Source organism: Siphateles boraxobius, unplaced genomic scaffold (genome assembly GCF_051911475.1).
Source record: "Siphateles boraxobius isolate OS27281-9 unplaced genomic scaffold, OSU_SipBor_1 90, whole genome shotgun sequence".
Classification (NCBI taxonomy): domain Eukaryota; kingdom Metazoa; phylum Chordata; class Actinopteri; order Cypriniformes; family Leuciscidae; genus Siphateles; species Siphateles boraxobius.
In genome coordinates, this window is record NW_027509220.1 from 225,631 (window position 1) to 247,131 (window position 21,501).

The following is a 21,501-nucleotide window of genomic DNA, read 5'->3' on the forward strand; positions in this document are numbered from 1 at the left end:
CATCTCTGTCCATAAGAAATATTATTTGATTCATTTATTACTTCGGATGGCAAAATTTTGTTTACATAATGTAAGTATGGTGGTCATAAGCCACTATTTTTAATTTTGAAATTAGAAGTTTAGCAACAACTAAAATACTATTTATAATCTGAAAAACAAGAAAGCTCAAGATTTTCATCTAAGTTTTTATTTATTCATTGTATTTATATATTTTTTTCTATAGAACTGTCTTTACATACCACCTGGCTATTGTTAAATGTTGAAAGGTCTAATAAAAAGAAGAGTGATAAACAGTATGTCAGTGTGCCACCAGAGGACAGCAGAGAGTCATTAATTAGCTGTCATATATCACTCTGCCTCTAGAGGACAGCAGAGCGACATTTTCTGTCATATATCACTCTGCCACTAGAAGGCAGCAGAGAGTCATTGGCTGCAATATACGTAAGTACGCCACTAGAAGGCAGCAGAGAGTCATTAGCTGTAATATATGTAAGTACGCCACTAGAAGGCAGCAGAGAGTCATTAGCTGTAATATATGTAAGTACGCCACTAGAAGGCAGCAGAGAGTCATTGGCTGCAATATATGTAAGTACGCCACTAGAAGGCAGCAGAGAGTCATTAGCTGTAATATATGTAAGTACGCCACTAGAAGGCAGCAGAGAGTCATTAGCTGTAACAAAGTACGCTATTAGAAGGCAGCAGAGAGTCATTAGCTGTAATATATGTAAGTACGCCACTAGAACGCAGCAGAGAGTTATTGGCTGCAATATAAGTACGTCACTAGAAGGCAGCAGAGAGTCATTAGCTGTAATATATGTCAGTACGCCACTAGAAGGCTGCAGAGAGTCATTAGCTGTAATGTAAGTACGCCACTAGGAGCAGCAGACGTCACATATGTGTGGCTTTCCAAAAGGGAGGCGCTTGACGCCGGTAGAGGGTGGTGGAAGAAAAAGACCGACGAGCCGCCGGGTGGAAGCCCTAAAAAGCGAACTGACGTTATATTCCTTTAATTGCTCTATTTTTTACAGGTCTGTTCGGAGTGATTAAAGGTATGTCCCACTCGTATATTTTTTGAATTCTGTTGTGTTTTAAGTGGTAAAGAAGAACAAGCTGGCCGTGTATTTGAGCAGATGCCTAACGTTAGGCAGATGAGCTCATTTTCTCAGGCCTTTAACGTTAGCTGCTCAGGCTAGTTAGCTCAGCTAATTCCAGATTGATTCGGAAATTGAGGTCGAGTTTGTCATTAGGACATCATAATGACTAATACTTATCGGTGGCGTGTTTATCATATTTGTCTACGGTTATTTAATTCATCGGGGAGTTTTCAGGAAAGTTGTGTCAGTTTAATTCACCGTCACGTTGGGTAACAAGCGAACCAAGCCAAGTAACTTAGTTATTACATGTTACCTAGACCCTATAATAATTTTGACAACGTATAGGAATAGAAAGGCTTTCGATTTTTAAAATGATGTTTTAGCTTTTATTTTAAACAGGGCTGTGGTAACGCTCGGCTAAAGTAGAAACCAAATTGAACTGTCACCCTATTGTGATTTGAATGTAACGCTAACATACCCGTTTTAGATTAGTTTTACTGGTTCGACTTTTAAATTAAGGTTGTGTATGACTGTGAAATTAGAACTCGTTTAACTGGAGTTGTGCTGCATAGTCAGCAGGTTTCTTTACCAAAGGCCATTGACCTCATTCACTAATAATTGTTCCTCTCATGACGTTGTTCATTACGAAGAATACTAACTTACCATACAATATTCAGATTTTACTCCTCATTAAACATTTGTAACTTTTCAGAAAGCCTAAAATGACTGTAAACAGCGCTTTGTTGACCTCTCTTCTTCATGACGTCATATTGTGCCGTCATTTGCGTTGACTAATGTTTTACTCGCGGTTAGAAGACAATTAAAGCTAAAACAAGTGTGCATCTTCTGCGTCACTACTATCACCACACGGAATGGCAAATAACTAGACAGGTTTTTAAACAGTCCCCCGTTTGCTATTGGTCGAACAAACAAGTTAGTCCCGCCTCCAACGCACGCGATTGGTTTAAGAAATAGATCGCAAAAGTTAAAACCCGACCTTCTGTGAGCTACGAGTTTATCAATGGTGTAGCTTACTAGCTTTTGTTGAAGCCGTCAGTGCACATTATTTCAACATCTGGTTTTTAATAATATTTTTGACAGCACAATTAAATCCCACCCTCGTATATAAATCCCTTAATCAACCAATAGGCTATATATTTGAGAAATGGCGAGCGGAATGGTTAGAATGTCAAAATAACAAATGATTTGAAATAAATTCTGTGGTTGGGAAAAGATGTCTACCCTTTTAAATCAATACACGATCAAGGTGTGGGACAGGTCATACTCCACTGACCCATTGACATTTATTGAAGGGTGAAGAAGCACCAAAATGTCAATACTGTAGTTAGTACCTGCAACTTGTCTATAAAACGTATACTTTTGGACTGCTCAATTTTTAATGTTATGAGACGGCACTTTTTATCAGGACAAACTTTTAAGGACGTGTTTATGGATCCAGAAAAACATTTTACAAATTTTGCACAAGTACATCCAAAGAATATTTTATAGAATTGTACTAATTTTTGTTTGTTTTTTGTCTTAGTTTAATTTAAAAAATGTTTGTTTTCATTATACTGTGTTTATGACATTAGGTTGTTAAATGTTTAGTATGTATCTACCATGTAATAGTTTGTTATGCTGATATGGCAATAAACTCAAATACTACTACATGACAGCAGAATTTCTGGTAAAAACTACATTACCCATGATTCTGCAAAAAAAAGGTTTGGATATAAAATCAATAGTTTTATATTTCTCCATCCTTCAATTGTCATTTGCCATGCTTCATGGTATTGTAGTTCTTTCCCCTCATTAAATCCGTTAAGTTCACAGTCTTGCACCTTTGTATTTTTGTCCAATTTTAAAACTTTTTTTTTTCTTCAAATCAAAGTTTATAATGTTGTGATCCTCCTCGTAGCTGGTTGGTTTGGTTCATGGCTTACAACTCTTAACACTTTTAAAATGAATACTTCTGAAACCAAGCCCATTGAAAAAGCTTCTTGTCACAGATCGGCAAGATTTTTGAATTAACTTCATTATCAGTCTTTTCATCACTGGAATAGGAGAATATCTAGTATAGTTAAATTGACCTTATTAAAATATTTTTTTCTGTTCTATTTTCTTTACTCCTAACAGGTTGCTGTGCCCAGATTGGTCCCGCCACCTCTCTACGTCTCTTCATCTGGTGTGTGCGTGTGTGTCTGTTTGCATGTGCCTGTGTTTGGATTGCACAGAGAGACACTGTTAGTCCTACAGTAGCTGTATTCACGGGTTTCGTGTGAGGGGGAAACAGCTAGACGGTCTCGGCGATCCACCATGGGTGACATGAGTGATCTGGACAGACAGATCGACCAGCTGAGGAGGTGTGAGCTCATCAAGGAAAACGAGGTCAAAGCCCTGTGTGCCAAAGCCAGGTGATTACAACCAGTAGAAAACAAATCAGTCGCTTTAAAAAGCCTTTTAATGTTGATCATAAGCTCATACAACACCAATGTATGTGTGTTCCAGAGAGATTCTTGTAGAAGAGAGTAACGTACAGAGGGTGGACTCGCCTGTAACAGTAAGTATCCGCAAACGGTGCTTAAAGGAGCTTCCGGTTACACTATAAAGCAGGTTTTTAATATTAATTTCAACACTTACTAATACATTATTAAAATCAAAAGATTTCATACTGTCACATCATTAGTCAACGCATTAACTAATGGGACCTTATTGTAGTTACCAAGCTTTCTTCTGCAAAACTCAAAAGAACATATTTTGAATAATGTTATTAACCTAGCTGTTTTGATGGCTATTGACTACCACAAAACAAACAGAGATATTTCTTAAAATATCTTCTTTAATGTTTCACACAAGAAAGCAAGTAATTTCTTCAAGATTAAAAATGATTTGATCATGTAAATGAGAAGTAAAAGCGCTCTCTTCTCTTCAGGTGTGTGGTGACATCCATGGGCAGTTTTATGACCTGAAAGAATTATTTAGGGTAAGTTATTTTTCATGAAAAGTAAATACAAACTGGTAAAGCAATGCATTGAAAGGATTTTTTATATAATGAGCAGTGCTTCACATCGAATGTCAAGTCAGTATTATTTGCAGAGCGCTTTTGACAATTCACATTATTTGAAAGCAGCTTTACAGAAAATACTGATGTTATAGTTTATAATGACTTGTGTTGATTTAGCAGATTAGAGTTGGTTGATAATATAGTTCTAAAGTTCCCTATTCCAGTCCTCAAGTCTCCCTGCTCTGCAGTTTGTATGTCTATCTTATCTGACACACCAGCTTCAGATCATCGGCTTGTTAGACGAGAGCTCTGTGAACCGGGTGCGTTCCAATTGACAGGGTCCCTATGAAGTGTTCACTGCTTCCTAAGCACGATATATCTTTTAAAGTTCACATCTCTTGACAAAATGCGTTATTCGCAACACCCTGCAATGTCATCAAACACCGACGAAACTCAAGTCAGCCAACAATGGCTGTGTCCAAATCTTTAAAATGCTGCCTTCTGAGGATGCATCCAAGGTAGGAAGGCATCAAGACACGTCTGAATCCAATGTTAGCTACTCTTCCTGCCTCCGGAGATATCTTCATCTGATGGATTTTTGAAGGCAGCAGAGATGTATCCTTGGCTGTCTTTGATATCCCACAATCCTGTGCGTTCAGTTCTGTGACAGTTGAGAAAATAAAGATGGTGTCTGAAAGTTGCGGTTGGTGGTCAATTTGTGTGTAATTGTACGTTTTTGACCAATGTTTTCCACTAATGATCACATTAAATATTAATAATTTGCTTAGTTTTCATCAAAGCTCACTCTATTTTACTGTAGATCATTAAACCGTTGCGCTGCCTCAGAAGTCTGTCCAAAATCAGTTTCGTGAAGGAACCTCCGACTGCTAACACTGCCTACAAAAGCCGCGTTTCCACCGAAAAATTTGTCCCAGGAACTTTTTTCCCCCCAGACCGGTTGCTATCTGCGATTCCACCGCGGTCTAAAGTACCGGGATGATAAGGCAAATAGTCCGGTGACGTAGGACTGCACGCTACTTTACAGTTCCCGCTGGATGTCATTCTCTGAATTTAAGCTTAATAAAGCCTGTATTTTTTTAAACTCCATTGTTGATTTGAATAGCAAACGACTGTTTTACTGCACGAACCGCAATGCTGTGTGGACTCAACCAATCAAAATGCGGCATGAACTCAACCAATCAGCATGTTCAGTGCCTGAGTACCACCCCTGAAAGTACCTGAACTTTGAAAAAGTACTACCTCGCTAGCAGGGACTTTCTGAGAGGGAAATATTTACCCAGAATTTAATTTAGACCCTGGTTCCTGCAGTGGAAACACACATACCCCTTTTCCACCAAAGCATTTTGAGAGCCGGTTCGGAGCTGGTGCCTACTCGCGAACCAGTTGTTTGTGTTTCGACAGCCAAAGAACCGGTTCTCGGCCAGGAAACTGTTTCCAAAGCGGCACCAACTCTTTGCTGGACTAGAACCGTTCTTTTACCACGTCATGCTTACGTCTGGGGCTGGGGGCGGGTTTAGATGTGTTCAAAACATCTTTTCTGACCATAATATAGGATCGCAAAGCCAGGAGAAACATTTGCAGAAACACGATGTAGTCCGCCACTGTAATTGTTATGCTTGAAGTTGGCGCAAGCGTTTCTAGTTTTTTTTAATTTATTTTTTTATTGAAAACATTATGTAAGCAAAGAAGAAAACAGTCACAATAAAGAACAAATAAACGGAAAGAAAAAAAAAGACACAAGACAGAGGTACATAAATAATCAGAAAAGATTACATATCATAGGAAAAGATTAAAAGACTTGCATATTTAAATTGTTTTTAAAGCCTTTTTGGTACACAAGTTAGAGATATTCCCAAAGTAATGTTGTACTCGCAAGCGTTTCTAGCTAAGACGTATGGCGACGTACACAGTGACGTAACGACGCTGTTCGCTGGGCGCTCTAGTCAGTGGAAAAACAAACAGGTTCTGAGGAGGTTCGCAAGTTCAACCAACTCCGAACCAACTTTGAACCAGCACCAGTTCGGAACCAGTTCTTTTTTGTTGGAAAAGGGGTAACAGAGTATGGAAATGCGGCTGAAGTCATTGCCTGATTAGGGAGCGAGATGCAGCCTGTGTTTGTGGCTGAGGCGCGTAGCATTTCTTTTACAAAGTGACAGCGCAAAATACAGCGGTTGTAGTTTTCACGGATCTGTGTGACCGGGATGATTTTGACAGCATTGTCAAAAAATACAAACAACTTTTTTTTTTCAGTTTTTAGTACATTGTTGTTGTGTAAATGTACCCTTAGTTGGAATCAAAACAGTGGTGCAGTTATTTACTTAAATACATGCTAGATGTGTTATTGAGCTGCATATTTAGGAAACAAGTGTACTGGTTATATAACTGGAATATACTGACTAATCTATTAGTAATTGATTAATAAATGAGTGTTAAAAAATCTGTTCTCCTTCAGGTGGGAGGCGATGTTCCAGAAACAAACTACCTCTTCATGGGAGATTTTGTGGACAGAGGGTTTTACAGTGTCGAGACCTTTCTGCTACTTCTTGCCCTGAAGGTACTGTCATTGTGTTATTTATAGGACGTCTGTAAGGACATGTGATGCTTGTCGTAGTTATAATTGGACATAATTGATGTATGGTAGTGGCTCCTCACAGGTGCGTTATCCAGACAGAATAACCCTGATTCGGGGAAATCACGAGTCCAGACAGATCACACAGGTGTACGGCTTTTACGATGAGTGTTTGAGGAAATACGGCTCGGTCACGGTATGGAGGTACTGCACAGAGATCTTCGACTACCTGTCCCTCTCCGCCATCATTGACGGAAAAGTGAGTCTTTTTGTTTGTTTGTATGTTAGTTAAAGGGATAGTTCAACTAAAAAAAATGTAAAAAGAATTGAATTGAATAGAAGAATAGAATTGAGTTTCCTCAACACGGGCCTGACTTGGATTTGTTTTTCATCTTGCGACCCTGCCCCCACCCGCCCAGATCTTCTGTGTACACGGAGGCCTGTCGCCCTCAATCCAGACTCTGGACCAGATCAGAACCATTGACAGGAAACAGGAAGTGCCTCATGACGGGCCCATGTGTGATCTTTTGTGGTCTGATCCTGAAGGTAATTCTGATTTCTGTAATACAGCAGATATGTTCTTCATCATCAGCATCTCATATGAACGTATCCCCTGTCTGACTCAGACACCACCGGCTGGGGCGTTAGTCCGCGAGGTGCTGGATATCTGTTCGGCAGTGACGTCGTGGCCCAGTTCAACGCCGCCAATGACATCGACATGATTTGCAGGGCGCACCAGCTTGTCATGGAAGGTTACAAGTGGCACTTCAACGAGACTGTTCTCACTGTGTGGTCCGCTCCGAATTACTGCTACAGGTGTGTTTCTGTCACACAGCTGCTGAGTTCAGATGTGTCCATGTAGAAAAAGAAAAGTCTAGTCATTGTTATTGGAACTATCGTTAGTTTTAGTATCTAAATTACCATTGTAGCGTTTATTGATATTTTTAATTAGTTTTTATTTTAATATATAAAGTTTTAGTAATTGTATCTTGTTTTTTTTCTGGCTTCATTTTAATAGTTTTGATTTAAGTATCTTTTTAATACATCAAGTTAAACTAGCTGAAAACGAGAAACATTTCCTTGGCAATTGCTGAAATTAAAAGTTTTTTTTTTTTTTTACTGTATTTTAACTTTTTATTTTATTGCAAAATAATTTTTGTTTTATTTTTTTCTAACACCTTTTTTGCTATAGTTTGATTTGTTTTGTGTTATTTTATTTATTGAGTTGGTACATCAGTTTTTAGTAAATTAGTGAAATCCTTGCAAATGAGTAATGTTTTCGATTAGTTTTCTTTCAATTTTTTTGTGGTTTTATTTCAGCCATTTTTATGGGGGGGTTTTGTCTTTTTTTTTGTTGATGTATGTTTTTACATCAAGTTAAACTAAAATTAAGATGAGTAATGTTATAGCTGAAATAAAACATGTTTTTTATTTTTTTTTTAATTTTATTTCAGTTACAAACAATAAACATCAATTATTTTAAATCTAGTCTACATTAGGGATGCACCGATTAACCGATTTCACTATTAACTATAATCGTAAATGAATCGTAAAGGCTCCACTACACCGTGTGTTTCTGTTGCACGGATGGAACTGTTGCAACTTGCACAGAACGAAAACAAAGTTGTGCCGTGCTTATCAGAGACACGGAGGCTACTGTACACACTTGAGTAACTATGGCAGAGGGACCAAACAGTGAAGCTTTATTTCCAGCAAAGAAACGCCTGAACTCGTCAGTCTATATTCTGGCTGAGCCCCCATGCGTCAGTTTAAGGCGACCCTTATTTTAGAACATATTATTTCCATGCCGAAGCATCATGAAGCCACACATGTATCGCATTTGTTTTTCCTTGGTTATTCAAAATATTCACTAACTTATTTACTATATCATGAATAATATGATATATTCCGATTGTCAAATTTGTGGAAGTGAATGTTTTGTCATTTAAACACCTTTATAATGTTAGTTGATATAAAGCGTGATGAGTTTGCTCCGCAATTCAGAGGATCTGACGGATTTACATCATGCAAATTCATCCATTTTTCACGAAATGCATAACAATAAGTGGCCAGTGAACATAGGAGAATACAAAAACTAAACAATGTGCATCTGACATGAATAAAACACAACGTCAAATTATAATTGAAAGGATTACTATTGCAGCTTCCACAGACATCAGTGTTCGGAATTTAAACAAACTATAAATGTCTTTTTAAATATAGTTCTTCATTTAAATCTCTGAAACCTTAAATAAACATTAGGTGGCTAAAAACACTGAATAGTTGTGATGTATGAAAAGCACTGAGCGCGTCCGTATCTGGCTCAGCGCCAGCCAACGTAAGAGGATATAAGAGGTATTATTAAGAAAAAGAACTAATAATTCACAAAATATATTATTGGTAATTAATTAACATAGTGATGTCCCCTTTTCTTTGTCACAGATGTGGTAATGTGGCGGCAATCTTGGAGCTTGACGAGCACCTGCAGAAAGAATTCATCATATTCGAAGCTGCTCCACAAGAAACGAGAGGCATTCCCTCCAAAAAGCCAGTTGCTGACTACTTCCTGTGAGCTTCCTGTGTCCTTAGGATGCAAGCACTCTCAACAGGAAGTGGTGCCCTGTGTGTACTTGTATTTCTCTTTCTGTTTCCCTTTCCCTGCCCAACTGTCTTAATTGTGCTTCTTTTTTTTTTTACTTTCTCTATAATATTCCGTTGTTTTTTTTTCTACTTTCCATCCACTTTCACATTCTTCAACTTTGCCATCAAGACACACATTGGCATTATATTCTCACCCACTGCTGTGAAATCTCTTGCTCTCAGACTCATTGTATGCTGTAGATGTAGACGTTTATTATGTATGTGAATAGCAGTAAGGGAAGGTGGTGTTCCTCAGAAAGCTGCGTTTTGAAACGGCAGGTTAAAACAGGTTGTTGGACATTTTATTTTTCATTCATTTTATTTCTGTACATTCTCTTCTCACGCAAGTTGTAAATGTGTAAGAGAATGCGTATGACACATTTCCTGCTTCGATTATAGTTTACAGTTATCTGTTTTCACCGAGTCACCAGTTTCACAGCTTTTGAGTTTTGTGAAGGAAACAACTGCAGATGCTGAGCTCCCAACACTGCAGTAAGATATATATATATATATATATATATATATATATATATAAATATATATGGACATTAACTACACTGGAAAACATGAACACGACACACAAACCAAACTGGATTTAGAAAATTTGCTTTTTCCCTCTTGACTGTTTTCTCTATAGGATTTATTGTTGATTTTTATTTTTAATTTGTGAAAATAAAATGTACTTTTGTATGAATTTAAGATGTGATTTTTCCGGTTTTCCTCTTTAATTTGTCTGATGTTCTGCCTGATCTACTCGTCCACTTATTTCATCCACTCTATCAAATATTTTTCTAATTGAAAATTGGAGTTACACAATGTGTGTAAACAATAATTAGTTTTAGATCACAACTTCAGCAAATGTGATTTGAAACGCCAAAAGTGACAAGTTATTTTAAAACGGTTTTTGTGCTATTCTGCTATTAGTTAATGAACCTTAAATATCCTATATTGTGCATTTTTGTGTAGCATATTCAATACTATTTTTGAAAAGTGGGGGATTCTTAACAATTAAGTATACCTACTTTTCATCAGCAAGGGTGCATTAAAAGAGACAGTAAAGACATGTTTAATGTTACTAAAGAGTTATATTTTAAAAATAAATGCTGTTCGTTTAAACTTTTGCTGTGTTCACGCCATTCATCACAGTAATTTGGAGATGACAGCACGTGACGTGCTACTCGGAGGAGCTGCTATGGTTAACGGACTGTTGCAGCGGTCACGTGGTACGGAGCTCTCAGGAAATTGTCAAGGACATGAACCCTTTTAAAAAGTTATATAATTATAATGAATTGTTACATTTATATAGCGTTTTTCTGGTTACTCAAAGCGGTTTACACGGAAGGGGGAATCTCCTCAACCAATCAAGTTGGAATCAATCTTTTTATTGATCAAAGAATCCTGGGAAAAAATGCATCTGTTCTGTTTAGAAAACACCTGATTTACATTGGGCACCATTTATATATAATGATAATGACATGGTCAGGAAATAATAAGAAAATGTTTTACCACGAAATATTCCACGTGCCTCCCTTCATTCTGTGGAATACATAAATAGATGGTGAGGAATGTTTTGTGTCGCTCTGCTCCAGGCCACACGGTGGCGGTAGAGCACGTGACCTGTAGGTTTGGCGCGTCTATCGATTCGCTTCCTCTCTCTCTGGAAGTACAGGGCTTTGACGCATGCCGTCAATTGTGCTGACAAAATTGCAAATCTGGATCTAAAATCTACACAAAGGGAAAATTACAAACGAGGAATCTTACGTTTCCAGCACATAACAGGTACGTTCTGTCATTTACTTTATCGGTTCTGTAGGACTGACTTTCACATGAAGTTACGGTCCCGTTAGGCCTCAAACAGCCGGTCGCGACACGCTTTCGTCGATGTCTACACGATTACTGATGTAACTACCCAGCAATCGTTTAATATGCATCACATATGTTTCCATTCGCACCAAATGGACCATTGGTTATAGTTTATTTCCATTAATGCTCAGATATTTGGTCTTTTATCAGTTTAGAATGTGAACTAGTGAGGTGAGTAACGTTAGTTCATTCATCAGCAAATGGAGGAGCTGCCAGTAACTTAGCGTTATCTGATGTGTTTCTGGATTAGAGTTTTATTAAATGTTTATTCATTTTTTTTATTTTAGTAACTATATAAGGATTCTGTTTTAAACTTCCTAGTCATTTTATAATTTATGCCGTTAAACCTGTAAAGCCCGAAGTATGATAAATAGTAATAGGTACATTTATTTTCTCTTATAGTTCACTTCATTTCAATAAACTGTGAGAGAAAATAAATGTCTTATTAATATTTATCATACTTTAATTTTGTATGTGTTTGTATTATATTTGATACATCAGGCTTTTATGGCTCGACTGTATCATACAGTAAAAATATGGAGCTCATACCCGATGAGGAAAAACACCTAATGTTTATACAGAGGACCAAACTGTGCTTAAATATCCAATGTTAGGCTGATTTTGATGTTATGTTGCCAAATAGTTGATGAAATTCGGATAATTTGTAATGTAAGTCAGTGAAATAAGTGTATAACAAACTACTTGCATACATGCATATAAATACTATATTGTTGTCACTATATCTGTCAACAGTATGTCTTAGTAAGATTATATTTAAATGCTTAGTTTTATATGGTCAAGGCTCTGTAAGTTTAAGTTATATTATACAATGTCATACAAGGATTATTGAGATCATGTACAAATAAACCTTCCTCAAAAGCCTAATGGATCCAATTGATACATTTAAAAAAAGAAAAAAGTCAACTCAAGTTTTATTTAGCTACAATATAAAAGTTATTCTTGCATTTACTTTAGAGAAATCAGTAAAGATTTCCAAGCAGAAAGACATGTTTACAATTATACTTAAATGCCTTTTATTTGTATAAACTATCAATCAGACTAAATGAGGCATGTACAACATTGTGTGCAACGGGTTTTTCACCATAATATTGATGGTTTTGATCATTTAGAGCCCTTTGCAATTCATGAATCAAATATGATACTGTAGGCTTTATTATAATCTTAGCCTAATTGCTTCTAAACAAAGCCTTGTAGGTTTGAGAAATTGTTGAACACTCTCTCATTTCTGTATTTCTCATTTCAGTTTTAGCAGCCATCTGTAATGTCACGTTTCTTCGCTAAATCCGACAGTGAGTCGGAGGAATCCTCGTCCGCTGATGAGATCACCCCCAAAGCCACCGGGACTGCTTTCAATAAGCAGTGAGTCTGCGTTTCTTTATGGACCCTTTTTACGCACTGCAAACTATATTTATTTACTTATTTGCTAGTTTGCCTGCAAGCATGTTTCTGGAACAACTGGGATTCGACTGCTTCCTCTCTTCTGACTTCCACCTCTTTTTGTAAAGTTGTGGAAACTAGAGATTGTCTGTAACTGCTTTTGATTTGCTGATACCAGTAACTAAAATGGTAAATGGTTAGGCGGGTTGCTTTAAAAATACATATGGATGAATAAAAAAATAATAATCTCTTATTATTAGATGGTGCTTAACTTTATTAGAAAATCAACAGTGTTGGCTTAACTTAAAGAATTTTTTGTAATTACCAATAATAAATTAAAATACAAAACATTATCTAAGTTTTATCACTACTGAGTACTTACCACCTGACTTTTTATTTATTTTTATCTTTTTTGACATTTAAAACATATCGAGATAAAGTGGCGCATGAAAATAAATTAAAATGCATAAAAAAGTATCATAGCAAAAAAAGTATCATAACACGGATGATTTTATTTTGGTTTCGTAGTTATTGATTAATCGTCTGATTGCAGTTATTCAATCTATTTACAATTAATTGTGCTGTATAAATTGTAGCCACATTTTGCAATTTAAATAAGGGAAATAATATTTATACATAATTATTATAATCACTATAATTTCACACCATTAAAGTAAATCATGTTGACCTATTTTTTTAGTATAAATTGTTATATTTTACAAAATTCCAAGAAAAAATCTAACTTTGTCGAGAGCAAAACAGAATGAAATCATTAATTGCAGTTATTTTTATGATCATCAGCACAGAATTTATCATGGTTTATAACTTATTGCAGCACTTTAGAATTGCAAAGTAATTGTCTTCAATGAATATATTTAAAAACTATTGCCAATAGTTCCACAAAGCAACTGTTATTGGTGCCAATTAATCGGTAAAAAACAATGCATTGGCTTCTAATGCGCAATTATTGGATGTTTTCATTACAATGGACAAAAAGCATTGAAAAATCAAGTTTGTCGTACTCTATTTTTTACCACTATATAAATTTACCCGTCAATGATGTCTTCTGGGTCTGCAAGGAAGGAAATGTGAAAAGGGGTTGTTATATGATTAGGTGGTCAGTTGTGACACAGTAGTGACTCTGCTGGTGTCTCTTTAGGTCCCTGTTGCTGAGCGATGATGAGGAGGACACCAAAAGAGTGGTACGCAGTGCCAAGGACAAGAGGTGAGTGTGGGATGCCAACGTACAACATCGGGACTCGAGAATTAAGGAGCGTTCACACTCACGCATGGCTGTCCGTTGCGTTTCAGGTTTGAGGAGCTCACCAACTTTATTAAGACGATCCGCAATGCCATGAAGATCCGAGACATATCCAAATGTCTGGAGGAATTTGAGCAGTTGTGTCGAGCGTTCATCAAAAGCAAAGCCATCGTGGACAAAGAGGGTGTGCCGCAGTTCTACATCCGCCTGCTAGCTGATCTGGAGGACTATCTCAACCAGGTCTGTAGATCATACTGGAGCCTAGTGTCGTCAAAAGACCCGGTACTAAAAAAATGAAACTGTTATGGTACCAGCTTTTCTTAAAGGACAAGTTCGGTATTTTACACTTAAAGCCCTGTTTTAAGATCGTTTCTGATGAAATAGAACGGTTAAGATTGAATTTTGACAAATGCTGCTGTCCCGAGAATTTTCGGTTTCTGTGTCAAATTTGAAAGTTGACACTTTTTTTAAAGGAGAACTCCGGGCAATTTTTAAGTTAATCTTGATCGTTGTATCTTTGTGAGTACTGTCTATAGAAGAAAAAAAAAACGGATTGGTGCTTGCAACACGGAGCTGTTCTCGCAAATGCCCAGAGCTCCCACTCAGCTAAAACGGCAGCTATGGGGGCATATACATAAAGAGTGTCTTTGTGCCTTTTAACAGACACAAAATGCAACTAAAATGTCTGTCCAACATGAACAGGGCCCTTACATGTGAACAAGATGCGAGTGCGTGTGTGTTCGTCTGTTCGGGAAGTCGCAGTGACAGAAACAGTGACATTCCAGTTTGAATTTCAAAGGCCTGTTTATGCCATTAAGAAAATAAAATTTTATCAAATCAATTTTGTTTTAAAGAGATGTTTATTTAAAAGCAGCGCTCATTCATCAGTGTATATGTCACCATTAGAGGCGCGCGCATCAACCGTCGAGAGTTCACTGTTGAAGATGACGATCATTTATAATCACCCGTAACAACACAGAATAATTGTAATTTCCCATCGGCTGGCAGCGAATACTTATATCAGTGGACAATATTGAGGCGGGTGGATTATTTGTTTTTCCTGCGGATTCGGGTGACGTTGAAGCTCATTCTCTTACTCTAAAGCAGTCCGGCTCTGCAGGCGTAACAGCTCGGGGTGAACACGGCTAACATTGTTTATCAAGTTAATATAGCTATTACCTCCTGCCTATTCTATTTGTGCGTGACATGAGCGCACACAGCGTGTGTCTTCTCCAGGTCGTTCTTACCAGGTAAAAGCCGAAATGTGTCCAGATGTAGGCTTTTAAAGTAGCTGGAGGATTTTTAATTATGCGCACACATCTCGCCTCCCTCTGCCAGTGTATGGTATCACGACAAAGCACATACGTGACAAATGACGTCAGAAAAGCGTCAGTACATTATAACCGGTTATGGTCTATTACTGAACCGATAACCGAATCGTCCTCGTCTGCATCGCGATGCATCGTAGAAACGATTAATTTCGACACCCCTACTAAATAGTGTTTTAGACGGCTAGCTGTAGTCTCGCGCTGAAGTCCCGTGGGAAATCCGTTAAGGATAACTGCCGTTTTAGCTGAGGGGGAGCTCTGGGCATTTGCGGGAACAGCTTCGTGTTGCAAGCACCAATGCGGTTCGTTTTTTTTCTCTATAGACAGTACTCACAAAGACTTTCCCGGCCCTAACTCCAGCCCAGTTGGTGGCGATAATGCACCTTTGCCAATGTTTGAATAGCGTAGCCTACGATACCGCGACTACATAAGACTACAGAAAGAATACAAACAACCCCATTTCCGTTCCCGGCGGCGGAGTAATACCGTACCTCACAGAACATCCAATACAAGTCAATGGAGTTGGACAAAAACTACGATAAAACCTGTTGGAAAGCATCTTTTGTGTGAGCATATCAGTGAACACCCCAGACCACTCGGTGAGTTTCACGTCTTTGTAAACTAAAGTTTAATGTGTTTTATGAATGATTGTTCCAGTGCCCCTATGAAACCATTGTATAGGTGGGGGGGTGCTAACACAGAAACCGAAAATTCTCGGGACAGCAGCATTTGTCCAAATTTCAATCTTAACCGTTCTATTTCATCAGAAACGATCTTAAAACAGGGCTTTAAGTGTAAAATACCGAACTTGTCCTTTAAGTACCGGTGGTACCGAAGTACCGGTATAATCCGGTTCTTGATGCTCTGTCCGAAAGGTGAACAGTTGCGTCCACTTCATAAAAGCACTGAGACGTGGTAACCGGTTCCCATGCTAATGCGTTGGCTCTGAATCCACTTGTTGACAAGAAAGGAGGAAAGAGACGCATATGGAAATATTTTGGAATAGGCTAATGACACGTTGCCATAAGGGGCCGTTCACATAGCGCATTTTTTGTGCGTGCAAATTCAATTTTAAATGTAGGCGTGCGGCAAGCGCGCTCATAATAGGCCCTCGTTGATGCCAAGAGGATGACCAAAAAGTTGATGCGCTCCATTAACTTCCATAGTTAATGAGCTCCATCTACTGTTTGGTTACAGACATTCTTCAAAATATCTTCCTTTGTGTTCAGCAAAAAAAAATCACACAGGTTTGGAACGACTTGAGGATGAGTAAATGATGACAGAATCTTCATTTTTGGGTGAACTATCCCTTTAATACTTCTCCATGAGCATTCAACAGTGTTTGGTTTCATTATAGCTATGGGAGGACAAGGAGGGGAAGAAGAAGATGAACAAGAACAACGCCAAAGCCTTGAGCACACTGCGCCAGAAGATCCGCAAATACAACAGGGACTTTGAAACCGAGATTGTCAGCTATAAAGAGGTACTGAACTGTAGCCAAAACGCTATTTGTATATGAGCATGTTTATGTATTTGTACTGGGTTTCAGCCGGTCCTTAAGTCTTAAAGGCACATTATGTATGAATTTTGGATCAAAATATTCAGAAACCACTAGAACAATGTTATATATGTTGTTTATTTGTGTACTTGCATTATCCTAAATGTTTCTAAGAAAGTTATTAAACTAGTTTTAACCAGGACACGGAACGTGTCCGTGCGTCGCTAATCAACGACATCATACCTGCGTTACCCTATTATCATTTGTATTTGTTTTATTGCCTTGATTTTTTTATTTTATTTTTTTGCTGTCAGTCTCATGTTTGCTTTGTTTTTATTGCAGAACCCTGAGCAGTCAGCTGAAGAAGAGGAGGAGAAGGATGACATTGGCAGTGGTTAGCCTTCTTGTTTATCCTTGAGCTGCTGTCAATTTTCCATAAAGTTGTATTATGAAATATTGTAATGGTGTGTCTTATGTCTTTTTCATTTACTCTTTCTTTGCTCCTGTGACGTGTAGGATCCTCGGAGAGTGATGATGATGATGATGATGATGATGATGTCACTGCCAAGAGCTTTATGAAGAAAAAGCCTCAAGAAGAGGAGAAGAAAGCACCAGAGGCCAGCAAGTTCCTCAAGGGTGCTCCTGTAAGTACAAACACTCCACGTTTGTCAATGTTACCCTAAAATGACTTTTTGAAATGTTCTGTGTGACTACCATAAACATGTGTTTACGATTCACCACTTTGTCCTTGTGTCAGGATGAAGAGTCAGACAGTGAAGATAATGAGAGTGAAGATTGGGCCTCTGATACAGTGGAGAGCGGCAGTGAGAGTGAAGACAATGAAGGAACTGCAGCATCACTGGCTACGGTTTTCCTCAAAAAGTATGTGCTTCATAGCTGTTGAGTAGGGATGTGTGATATGTATCGTCTAATTAATATTTTTAACGATGTGCATGTTGACATTATCAAGTATTTCTCTCACTTTGCAGAAAGCAAACAAAAATGATTTGAGAGTACAATCTTTCACTGTAATAGTAGTTTGAAGGTTGTTACCAGGCAGAGCAAACTTTTCCGAAAAAGTTTTCCGGTTAAAAACTCCAAACGAACTTCATTTTCACCTGATATTATTCTAAATGACGTCACATCAGTTTGTTTTTTGTCTTCGCTCGAAGTATTTCGGGTTCTTTGAAAAATAATTAAAAATATACAGGGGCATTATCGCTTATAAGTTTTGTTATATTTTGTATTTTTACTTGTGCTATTTTTCCCAAATATCAGCACAATAGTAAATGTCCGATTGATTTTCTTAAAAAGATAAAAAATAAGTTAACAGTTTGACTTGCATTTCATGCACAATATTGTCTGTTTTTGCTTTATTTCGAAACGGTTTGAATGAGTTTAAGGAATGATTCAATGACCGAACAAATGATCCATTTGAACAAACCATTTGAAAGAATTACGGACTACGGGAATTAAATTCCCGAAAATCATTCCATAATTTACTCACCCTCAAGCCATCCTAGGTGTATATGACTTTCTTCTCTCTGCTGAACACAGAATTATATAAAATGATATCCTGGCTCTTTCCAGCATTGTAATGCCATTGAATTGTGCTCAATTTTTTGAAGCTCCAAAAAGCAAATCCATCCCTCATAAAAGTAATCCATACGACTCTAGTGTGTTTAGAAATGTCTTGCGATGCGCAGGGATTAAAGTTCTCCGTCGCTACGACGGATTTCCGTTAATTGCAGCGAGTCTATGGGTTCCCGTCTGTCCTTAATGTCTTAAATGAAAGCCTATTTACGGCCTTAACATTATGAAAAGTGAATTTATCAAATAGTGTGATAAATGTCTTAATTTTAGTTTGAATAGGTCTTAATTAAGGAAAGACGAGGTGTATTCACCTTGCTGAGGGAGGTGTGATAAAGCCTGGATTGGAGCGAAAGCACGTTCCTCTCTCCACTCTAACATTCTGTAATCACTTCGCTTATGGTCCACTCCGGGTTTTCAATTCCCGCTCACAGAAACACTGCTCCGTGTTCACTTAGATTTGGAGAAGTGCATGTCAGGCTACAGCTGGTTTGCTGCGGTCCGAATCCGAGCGCGTTAGTTCCCTGCGCCCTCCGCAGCGTTGGTCTGGTTTCACATTCAACTTAATTCTATCGAACCCTGGTGCGTTTGCGTGCATATTACGTCATCGCAAACGTGCACGGCGCATGATAGAAAACAGAACGCGGGTCAATATTGGCCGTTTCTCAATACCAATACGCAAACTTTGGACTTGCGTCCTTGATAATTCAGACTTGCCAAGTTCGACTCAGGAGAAGGAACTCCCGAGGACGAGAGGATGCGAGTCCGGTTATTCTGCAAACGGAACCGCGGCGTTCTTGATCACGTCACTCAGCTCCCTCTGGCTACTCCGGTTATCTCTTTATGTAGGCTATATTTAGGCAACAATAAAACGAAATATGGTATAAAATACAACTCTGCCTCTTTTCATCAACAATAAAACGAAATGTATACAAAACACCTCTTTATAAATGAACATATTATCATAAACATATTAATGGCCACACAAATGTGGTTCAGACAACGCACATTGATTATCTTCACCCCATATATTTATAACAACACAAAATATAAAACACAACCCTGCTTTTTGTTTTCATTTAAAAAATATGAAACATTATTGATCATGGGTTGTATCGTTTTATTTTATTATGCATGTACACATACAAGAGAATGCATGGTAAAATATATAAAGAATATTTTATATATTTTTGAATATATAACATTACACAACCCTGTCTCTTTTTGTTAAATGTCAGTTTCAATGATCAATAATATCCAGTATAAAATTATAAGTAGCCTAATATAAGAAGCTATACAGCAAACAATTCAGTCAAACATTAGTCAGCTCTCTAATAGGCTAAAAAGTTAAAGTTAAATAGCCTAAATATATAAAGTTATGAAACTTCACTTTGCCCTCAGCCAAAACGATTTGCCATGAAACAAACTATATATTAATATAATTTAGCATTGTTTGGTCTTATAAGATAAATAAAAACATGCACTGAAAAGTTATGTAGATGGTTGATTATTTGTAAAGCTAAGTATTTTTTTTTCATAGATTAAAATAGCTTGTAAAATCAAAAACTGGCAATATTAAAGCGGTTTAAAACATCTACCCTTAAAACGCTATTGGTCTCGACTATTTAAATAAAGTTAAAGGAATATGACTTGGCCTGAAAAAAAATTTCAGTCAGAAGAATTTTTTTCACTTTAATCCCTGGATGCGAAGCAATGGATTTTTGTAAAAAAAATAAAAAAAAGCCGTATTTAAAACTTTCATAAAGTATGATCACTGGCTTCCGGCAACAGCCGTAGGCGCATTCACAAGAGAGTCAACTTCCGGTAGAAGAGTGACTGACCTCTGACCCGACGTAGGACATATCTCCTCTTCTCATATTTCGAAATCCTCTGACACTTTTCTCTCAAACTTGTTTTAGACTTCTAATGCCTGACCAGTGTTTTGTTTTGCTCTATCCTCTGTACTTCCGCGGTCATCAATTCTTTTTAAATATTGATATTTTTCCTTCAAAAACCCATCTCTTAGCTTCTGAATGCATTTATTAACCCACTGGAGTTGTTTGGATTACTTTTATGATGAATAGGCAGGGCTCCAGACTGCGACTATTTTTTGAGAATGTGCAAGTTAAAATTTTAAGCGGTTACATTTGTGCGAGTGCATGGTCACGCACTTAATCGGTGTCTGTCTACCTGAACTTTCATTAGAAATTTGTCTAATCTGTCACGTCTTATTGACTAGACCAAATTGTCTATTCTTCCTTGATGCAATCGAGATATAATTATATCTTTTTTTTTTTTTGTCAATATCACACTCCTGTACTGTTTTTCTCTTTGTGCCCTAATGGCAGCAAGTGTCTTTTAAACTCCACTGAGACTTCATAATCATTTGCCCGCACAGAGCTCAAGACGGCGACAAGCCGATCGACAGCAAAAGGGAGGAAAGAAAGAAGAGACACAAGAATAAGGAGCGAGCAGAGGAGGAGGGAGATGGAGAGGAAGGAGGATGGGAGACTGTGAAGGGCGGTGCGCCGCTTGTGAAGGAGAAACCCAAGATGTTCGCCAAAGGCACAGAAATCAATACTGCTGTCGTGGTCAAGAAACTCAGCGAGATCCTGCAGGCCAGAGGAAAGAAGGGAACAGACAGGTATGAAAACATCAGCCTTTTAATGAGTTGAGCTCCTAGACAGGTCAGTAATCATTTTATATTAAAAATAATCATATAATTTAACCTTTTATGTGGACTCCAAAGTTTTCAGATTTTAGGGCCACTCAATATTCATGAATAATGAAATTGTAAAACTGAACTTTTTAGAAAATTACTAAGTTTATGCACTCGTATGTATTCAAGAGAAATATTTTAACTACTTGAAAATAGAATGGTTCAAATAAAAGTATATTTCTAATTACTCATTTTAAGTATATATAATTTTTAATATACACGACTGTTCAAAAGAATGATGGCTGGAAAGATTTTTTTGTGTTTTTAAAAAGTATCTTATGCCCACAAAGGCTGCATTGATTTTTATCAACAACAAAAAAGTAATATTTTGAAATATAACCGTTTTCTATATTTATATATTTTAAAATGTAATTTATTCATGTGATGCAAAACTTAACTAGTCCAGTCTGTGTCACATGATCCTTCAGAATTCATTAATATGCTGATTTGTTGCTCCAAGAAACATTTCTTATTATAAATGTTGAAAACAGTTGTGCTACTTCATAATTTTGTAGA

At 37.4% G+C, this 21,501-nt stretch overlaps 2 protein-coding genes across 5 annotated transcripts in view; both read left to right on the forward strand.

Moving 5' to 3' along the window:
* Positions 1-912: 912 nt before the first annotated feature.
* On the forward strand, positions 913-9,405 carry ppp4cb (protein phosphatase 4, catalytic subunit b). Its single transcript, XM_077224669.1, has 9 exons — positions 913-1,049; positions 3,231-3,508; positions 3,603-3,654; positions 4,027-4,077; positions 6,572-6,673; positions 6,774-6,947; positions 7,108-7,234; positions 7,315-7,504; positions 9,131-9,405. Exons 2-9 carry the CDS (start codon positions 3,411-3,413, stop codon positions 9,258-9,260), a joined length of 924 nt encoding a protein of 307 aa, XP_077080784.1. The 5' UTR covers positions 913-1,049; positions 3,231-3,410; the 3' UTR covers positions 9,261-9,405.
* Positions 9,406-10,927: 1,522 nt separating this feature from the next.
* The window catches only part of eif3c (eukaryotic translation initiation factor 3, subunit C), a 35,869-nt gene continuing 25,295 nt past the window's right edge, over positions 10,928-21,501 (forward strand). For all 4 annotated transcript variants that reach the window (XM_077224653.1, XM_077224654.1, XM_077224655.1 and 1 more), the window contains exons 1-9: positions 10,928-11,107; positions 12,456-12,571; positions 13,749-13,814; positions 13,901-14,090; positions 16,536-16,661; positions 17,019-17,070; positions 17,193-17,320; positions 17,434-17,558; positions 20,665-20,910. In XM_077224653.1, the coding sequence (XP_077080768.1) occupies positions 12,474-12,571; positions 13,749-13,814; positions 13,901-14,090; positions 16,536-16,661; positions 17,019-17,070; positions 17,193-17,320; positions 17,434-17,558; positions 20,665-20,910 (1,031 nt within the window). In that variant the 5' untranslated portion in view covers positions 10,928-11,107; positions 12,456-12,473. The remainder of the gene's footprint in view (positions 11,108-12,455; positions 12,572-13,748; positions 13,815-13,900; positions 14,091-16,535; positions 16,662-17,018; positions 17,071-17,192; positions 17,321-17,433; positions 17,559-20,664; positions 20,911-21,501) is intronic.

Excerpts from the sequence above, each read along its gene's own strand:
- ppp4cb (XM_077224669.1), top strand. The coding sequence starts at position 3,411 with ATGGGTGACATGAGTGATCTGGACAGACAGATCGACCAGCTGAGGAGG. Across the intron at positions 7,235-7,314 it reads TTTGTGGTCTGATCCTGAAG|ACACCACCGGCTGGGGCGTT; the intron begins GTAATTCTGATT and ends TGTCTGACTCAG. Across the intron at positions 7,505-9,130 it reads GCTCCGAATTACTGCTACAG|ATGTGGTAATGTGGCGGCAA; the intron begins GTGTGTTTCTGT and ends TCTTTGTCACAG.